At 41.8% G+C, this 8115-nt stretch overlaps 1 protein-coding gene across 1 annotated transcript; it reads right to left on the reverse strand.

The window, feature by feature from the left end:
• Positions 1–1495: 1495 nt before the first annotated feature.
• nt5c1bb (5'-nucleotidase, cytosolic IB b) lies at positions 1496–7430 on the reverse strand. Its single transcript, XM_030770795.1, has 7 exons — positions 7357–7430; positions 6714–6717; positions 4307–4474; positions 3771–3900; positions 3147–3269; positions 2323–2507; positions 1496–1880 (listed from the first exon to the last, which is right to left on the reverse strand). Exons 1-7 carry the CDS (start codon positions 7428–7430, stop codon positions 1515–1517), a joined length of 1050 nt encoding a protein of 349 aa, XP_030626655.1. The 3' UTR covers positions 1496–1514.
• Positions 7431–8115: the final 685 nt, after the last annotated feature.

Here is an 8115-nt window from a genome sequence, read left to right on the forward strand (position 1 = left end):
CTCAGGCTAGAAAAAATACATATATCTATATTCTCCTTCGCTGAGAAATCACAAAACATATGAACCTTTTCATTTTTTATTTCAAAATTTGTAAGGCTTTTCAATATTGCGTAAAATGTTTTTATGAACAGAGGAGGAGGGGCTTTGTGTTTGATTATTCAGTGCGTGTGTGTGTGTGTGTGTGTGTGTGTGTGTGTGTGTGACCTGTGTGCCCATGACTCAGCCCAAAGCAGCACTAACCAAGGAGACTCAGACCAAAGACATGCTTTAAACATGGTTCAAATACAACATTGTGAAAGATGCAGACACAATACATAACGTAACTTCAGCAAACTCTTTACCCGTTTTAGTGTTCCTGCCGCTTATTGTCAACGCCAAGCTGATACCCAAACACTCAGAGACCGTTTACCATCCCACGCTGAAGAGGAGAATTATTATACAGTGCAGTACGGTGAAACCAAACATACTACGCGAACAGTGAAGAGGTACAATTCTCGATGATTACGACCTTTTGAGAACTGTTATGAACATGTCAGTGTGTCAGATGTGTGCTCTGCTTTCTTTATGTTCAGTGATGAAATAAAACACACAGTAGAGTAAATAAAATAATGGTGACAGCAACAATGCAGCATCTGACTATAACTCCTCCTGTTTTTTAACACTAAAATCAGACCAAGTAACAAAAAAATGATGATCGTGCATGTAGGCCGTTTTCTGATTGGTATACATTCTACTTGCATACACTTTAACCAATCAGTGAGTGCCTGGTGTTTCAGTGCCAAGCTGAAGTCCTGTGTCATGCGTGAAAGCAGCCAAATGTCCTTGTCCACACATTGACCCATCAGTACCATCTCACACACAAAACAAACCCAACACAGCAGACTTTCCAAAACGATTCATCTGGTGCCGGTTTAAGAAACAGTGCTATAGAGCCAAATGTGTGTGCTGTGCATTTCTGGTACATAGAATAATGTAAACATTTCCTATTCTCAAAAACTACTACATCTCAAAATTATATATATATATATATATATATATATATATATATATATATATATATAAAAAACAATAACAGTATGAAAATTGTAGAAAAAAATGCTTTTGATGTTTCTTTTTAGCTTGTTTGTTAAATATGTAAGCATACAAGATTCCTCCTGTCTAGACTCCTGTGAACGCACATGAAAAACGGACAGAGCTAGGTCTTGACTCCTTATCGTGTTTAAAAGAGGTTTTCCTACTAGAGAAATGTTCAAGTGTTAGACTGAATTACAGGACTCTTAAAAATGCATAGAAAACTGACAGGCTAAGAGTAAACGTATGAGAAGGCCCTCCCTTTAACACCCAGGAACATTAGAATATTTTCCTAAAAAGACAAACAAATAAACAAACAAATTGTTTTTGTTTTTTTTTTAAAAAAAAGCAAAACTGTTACATCTGACAAACAACACTCTACCAGAGAAAGTGCTAGATTGCAGCATATGGTGGTGATGATGATGAAGATGTTGATGTGTTCCTTAGCTCTGTTTGGCTGGTTGTTCGATCAGCTTCCCTTTATGGTATTTCTGCCCTATGCCATAGGGCACGTGGGCGGAGATGGTGCCCAGCTCCTTGGCGCCCTCCACGTGGAACATCTGGTCATCGAAGAAGATGTGGGGTCGAATCTTCTGTAGGAGGGGGCCTTTAGGGGCCCCGGCGAGGAAGAGGGCCTCGTCGATCTCCAGGCCCCAGCTCCTGAGCGTCTTCAGGACGCGGGCGCCGGAGCTGGCCGCGCTGCGTGCTGTCACCAGGAAGGTGCGGATCGGGCAGTTCAAACGCTCGTTTTTGGCGTAGAACTTGCGCTGCAGCTTCCCCAGAGCTTCCAGGAAGCACTTCAGAGGGCCCTGTGTTGCCACGGAAACACAGCGCGTTTGTCAAACCCTTACGATGATCACACTGAAGGTCTGCTTTCATACTAATGTTAAGGAAGGGACATGAAAACTGATTCAAACTAGATTTTCTCTCCAACTTACATGGAAAATCAACACTACAATCGTTTTATTTTTATTACTAAAGGAGTTCCACCAGCAGAAAAAAAGATGGTGTTTTATTCAGGGATCAAACCCAGAGCCCTTCCTGAATTAATTCATATCGACGTCCTTATAAAAAAAAAAATACAGATATTACTGTCCAAATGCAGACCTTATTAAAGGCCTTGAGAGAGAACATGGGAGTTTATGCTATTAATACATTAACAAACAGACTTGGTCAGCCTTCATTTCACTGAGACTGGGAATAAGCATGTGCGTACACATCACATGGGGACTACCTGTGTGAGTTGCTCACCTGTGCAAGCGGTTTGTTCTCGTACTTCTTCTCGTGTTCGAAGAACGTGTCCAGACCGTGCTTTTTGACGATGATCTCGGACTCGTCAGAAAACAGGACAGCGTCTCCGTCAAAAGCCACACGCAGCTGTGTCTCACTCAGCTCTGTCTCCACGTCTGGCTTAAACATGACAGCAGCCGCAATCCCTTCAACGGGAAGAACTCATCTGATCAGAACCCGGTGTTTAAAAGACAATAAACAACTGACAAACAAACAAAACAGAAAACTTATGTTTTTATGTTTTAAGGTTGGTAAAATTGCCTGTAATGAGATCAAATGTGTTTGGATTTCCCTTTTCGTCATTCCCTGACAATTTGGAGCAATGTCTCTTCATCTAAACCCTCAGGTGCCACCCAAGAGCTTTAATCCCAATGGTTTAAGCCCAAATACACCCGGTTCAGGTCCTAATTCAATTGATTCAACTGTAATCTCCCTAATTCATGCCCTGAGCCGTTGAGTCTGAGGTCTTGGTTAAAGAAAACAAGAGTCTGTCACAGATTCTGTAAATGACAGTGGAACAGGTTCATTGAAGGGGATTCTGAAAAAAAGGACAGTGGAAAGGTGAATTTTTGCCTGAAATAAATAAGCCAATAGTAATCACATCTGTTTGTTTGTTTTTTAATTTTCAACTCATCTTTGTGGTGCTTTTCATGAATGAGTTATTGCCATTAAGCAATATACAAAATTTAAAGAGAAAAACTGTCGCTTTATCAAAAGACAACTTGTAAACTTCCCCATTTTCCATTACCAAATCTGTTCTTTCATAGCAAGCATGTGAAGTATACCTTCCTCAATGGCCTCCTGGACTTTTTTCGTGTCCTTGGAGAGGTACAGGTTGGTCATGTAGGCCTTCAGATAACCAATAGGACTCTGCCCTCCGGTCATACAGAACCTCTCAATGGTCAGGTCTGTTTGTAAACGCAAAAAAACACAACAGAGGGAAAACAGAGAGCCTAAGTATGAGGTTGCAGTCACCATGGTTACAGTCGCTTTGGGATCAGGTTCTGTAATTTCAATAACACACTCTGACTCTCTCTCTGTGTTGATAACCATCTTTTTATTCATCATGTATTTTATTAGTATCAGCCCTGTAGATGTTCTTATTCTCCTAATATGATTAATACCAGTGATTTGATTTAACTTGTCTCCATTTTCACCTTTCAACGTGTATAATGCTCTGAAAATTTATTACAGATGTATGAACATTAAAGAATGTCCCCAAACCAGATGTTTCTTTTCCACCTTGTGTAGCACTCTGCCCTTACCAAAAACAGTCAAACATCCTCTGTATGTCTCTACAGTCAACCTCTGTATGTCTCTACAGTCAAAGAACAATCAGCACCGAGTCTTAAAAGCATTAGGCTGCAGTGAGAGCAATGATGCCCGTGGTCTGTGTGTGAAGGACCAACCATAGTGATTGATGCTGTTGATGAGACGAACGCCGACCTGGGCATGGTTATTAGTCATGAGGACAATGTCGAAAAGCTCTTCACTGTCTGGATACAGCTCCCTCAGTCTGTCGTTCACAGTCATCAGAGCCTGTGTGCACGCAGGCAAACACACACACACACACACACACATGCACACACACACAGAGAGCAGGAGGGGCTTTCATATGAAACACATGACTAGTACATGCATTAAGAACCAGCCACCTGTAGTGCACATGCTCAGGCGGAACATCCACCTCAATTCAACCGTCACAGTCAAAGCCTCTCTTCATAAACCTCTGTTGTGAACGCATAGCAGTTTTGCTTGTAGTTGCTACTTGACTTTTACAAAGAAGTACTCGACAAACTGCGGTTTCTCTCTCCAAACTACTAAGTAGTTCCACTCCTTCTCTGAAACTTTCCTTCCTTCCACTGGGTCACAGAAATACGGCTGGTACCCGGAAGGCAACTGAGAATTTTTTTTTTTGGGAACTACCTAAAAATCAAATTCATACCTTGACGAAGGGGAGGGCGGGCCCTGGTTTCAGCGGCTCATTTTCGTGGTCCTGCTGGTAGGCAACGTATCTCTCTAGTCCTTCTTCATCATAGATCTTCCTCTCCTCGACCATGTTAAATAAGGTCCGAGAAGAGACGGCAATGGTGACGGCATACCTCGGTTTGGGCTAATTGAAAAAAAAAAGTATCATGAGCGATAGTCTATGGCAAAACAGCGAAAACTTTCACTTTTATCTAGCGCTGGAGGAAAGTTCCTGTTTTGCACGCAAAGACACACAGTTAGCTTGGCTACTTACTGGTCTAGGCTTTTTCGTTTTCAAATTCTCGAATGCAGCTTTAGCCGCCTCCCAGTCTATTTCCTCGGCCTCCAAGTCACCTTCATCGACCGCAGGTACTGGCTTGGGTTTGATTTCACACATCGCCGCGGAAAGCTGCTTTTAGGCCTACTAAAATATTCCGATTGTAGGCCCCCCCAACTGTTCTTTCTATGGAATCTGAAATGAGTGAACCCGTGTGCACACACATCGCGGAAATGGGAAGGGAGACAGTCCTGAGGAAGGCGTGCCGTTTCACCCATGACGCTCGCTCCGTCAAACTCTCCATTAGTCAAACCCACCGTGCATGCCTCACAAGTTTTGAATGGCTAGGTTTTAACTGTATGCTCTCTTGATAATTGTGATTTCTGCTTATGAGGTAATAGGAATCTGACTGATGCACTTATTGTAAGTCGATTTGGCTAAAAGCGTCTGCCAAATTCCAAATTGTAAATTGCAAATTGTAAATAATCATGAATGATATTCTATTGTGTAATTTCTGCGCTCTTTATTCGCAACAGAAGTGTCTAAACGGTTCTAATGTTGAATAAAAACACAGTACCTCACGTATAATGATGAGAAAGACTGTTGTATATTATTGTACAAACCTCCACCTTCAACAATCAGATGTCACTTGCTTGTAACTTCTACTTCCAACAGTAGCCTATTACTACTATGACAAGAATACAAATAAAAACAAAACCTCGTTATATTACGCTCAGATGCCCTGCTCTTGCTCCTATGTCTACTGCAGTTATGGGAGAAGAAGAAGAAGAATGGCCTCGTACACAGTACGTTGTAATTAGGGGAAGTTTTCCACTTTTATTTTTTCCATTAATCAAATGTATCATATTTGCTTCAGAGTAATCACAATAAACAAATTTAGGGCATTTCACCATGTGTGAGTGCTGCTGAAACTGGATCAAACTGGATTCACTTTGACAGAATCCTTTTAATACCAATGCCTATTGCATTCTGTGTGTGTGTGTCTCTGTGTGTGTGTGTGTGTGTGTGAGAGAGAGAATTATTCTAGTAGAGTATATAATACTCTGTTTGGGCCTCTGGACAGTTCACTCATATTTAACATCACTGATATTGATGTCTTCTCATATTGCACAAAGGTGCACACTTTACATATTTGCTGTTTCTTTATTTCTGATCTTTATTTTATGTATTTACATACCGTATCTACACCAATATTATCTACATCTTTATCTATATGTCTATATTAGCTATTCATATCTATACTAACATATACGTTCTCTCTGCAAGGTAAGACATTACTTACCTTATTTAACAGTACTCGATTTTTTAAAATTTTAAACAGAATTGCCATGCTCACATTATCCATGGACATTTGCAGGTAGGCAGACTCTCTCTCTCTCTCTCATGTGCACAGAGAGAGAGAGAGAGAGAGTGTGAGTGTGCTGGCCCGCTACATCCAGCCCTCCCACGAACGTAGAAATGTTCTCCCCTCCACCCCCTCTTTCACCCCGCAGTTTGGTTAGATCCGAAACAGAACATCATGGCGATTGAGGGTGAGTGAGATAGGAACTTGTACACAACGCAGGCAGACGTTGGGTTCCCTTTTGCATGGATGTAGTCGTTTTAGAGGGTTCGCTGCTTTCCTTGTTCAAGTGCAAGCTGTTTATCAGCGGATCTGATGGTTGCGTAATAGAACCTGCCTTGACAGTCATACCATCCCAGGACGTTCAGGATCAGCTGGACCCGCACTGATGCGACAACGTTAAGACTCGTGATGCTTGCACGCTGTGTCGCGGTTCTGATAAAACAACGACTATGTAAAATCTAAAAGTTTGCGTTAGAGAAAGAGACGATTAAATAGTCAGCGAGGTAAACTTGGGCATAGTAGGCTATAATCGTTAACAGCAAAACATGCTGACTTATTGCAGTGCATAATCAGGGCAGTTTAATAACAGTTTTTATTTTAACGAGTATGAACAACCTTGAGCTCTCATTTCGAATCACATCATGAACGTCTTTGAAAATTATCTGAAACTTAGCGTAATGTTCCTGTCTGTACGGACTGTTCTAGGTTGTTGGCGGAAACCTTACTGGCTCTCGTAAACACCTGACTGCTTTAGTGCCCACAGATGTGGAGAACTGCAGTAAAAATCCGACAGCTCACGTCTCTCCCGCCAGCGTTTGATTTCTCGAAAATCCAGGGAGGCTAGCTTAATGAAAATATCTCCTCTGCAAAATGAAAGAAATCGGAGGAATCAGCCACCGGTCATTATTGTGTATGATATATTTAGGTCAAGCCATGCTTCAAGATTGCCCAACTCTGAAGTATTTTTACACTACTTTGTAGTATCTTTTACTTGGAGCGGAAATCTTTTATTTCGTTTTTCTGAGCTTTGAGATGAAACTGGACAGTTGAATAGAAGGGAACGTGTTTTTAATGACTGTCAATAACAGACCTGAAAGGGTGAAGTGGTCTTTCTGTGTTTACTGAGTGAGATTGTTAGTCAGTAGTCATTGTTAGTCTGTTAGTGTAATGCCGGTCCTCCTGTTACCATGGTGATGGTACCCTCTTTGCCCTCCTCACATTGTGCAGGAAAGTTTGGGTTGGGGTGACTGAGGACACAGTAACAGTCAAGGGTCTGCTTTTGATTATACACACACAGTCTTGCTTTATTCTCCCTTATTACACAGATATTCTCAGTGACTGCTCGCTCAGTACACACACTCACTTTTAGATTGCAAACTTTCACACACACACACACACACACACACACACACACACACACAAACACACCAATGACAAAACATTGACTGTCACACACATGTTCACGGTAACACTGAACTGTAGATGGGGCTGCTGCCTCTTTCTGTATTGTATGTCTCTAAGAAAGAAAGAGAGAGAGAGAGAGAGAGAGAGAGAGAGAGAGAGAGGTGGGTAGAGAGAGATAGTACATGTCTAAATGGAAGGGGGGGGGGATACAAACCCTAAGTCTTCACTCTGTTTTGGCAACATGTTTTGTTTTGTTTTTTTTTAAACGTCAGAGACAACTCTCAACAAGTTCCAACAGTGGTAGCTCTGTCATGTCCCAGCTCAACCGTAACCACGTTTAACATTCTGCCTCTTTCTCCACTTCTTTTTCCTCAGGAGGTGGGCGGAGCTGTGGAGTGCACGAGCTCATTTGCGCAAGAAGAGGTAAGAGGATCACCGATTGGTTCTTTCGTCTGGAAGTCCTTCCCACAGAATTCCATTACTGAATCCCCCCCCCCCCCCCCCCCCCCCCGCCCCCGTTTTAATGAATGAGGCAAACCATCTTCACTATGCCCTTCTCTGAATTATGAATGACATATCCAGTTTTGTGTGGACAGAAACAAGAACCTTTTAATAATTCAACATTTCTGGCTAGTGTTTCAGAGAGTTGGGAAGCCCATGTGTAAACAACTTTAAACTTTGGCAACTTTAAAAGGTGACATTTAAGTAACAGTGCTCTAGATTTCCTGAAGTGCATATT

The sequence above is a fragment of the Chanos chanos genome, chromosome 4 (genome assembly GCF_902362185.1).
Source record: "Chanos chanos chromosome 4, fChaCha1.1, whole genome shotgun sequence".
NCBI lineage: Eukaryota > Metazoa > Chordata > Actinopteri > Gonorynchiformes > Chanidae > Chanos > Chanos chanos.

What these genes read in the sequence shown, in the direction of transcription:
- nt5c1bb (XM_030770795.1), bottom strand. Translation starts at nt 7,430, where the DNA reads ATGTGTGTGACAGTCAATGTTTTGTCATTGGTGTGTTTGTGTGTGTGT. An exon ending in CAACAGCATCAATCACTATG is followed by an intron (nt 3,270 to 3,770) that starts GTTGGTCCTTCA and finishes GTTTACAAACAG; the next exon opens with ACCTGACCATTGAGAGGTTC. An exon ending in AGAACAAACCGCTTGCACAG is followed by an intron (nt 1,881 to 2,322) that starts GTGAGCAACTCA and finishes GTGGCAACACAG; the next exon opens with GGCCCTCTGAAGTGCTTCCT.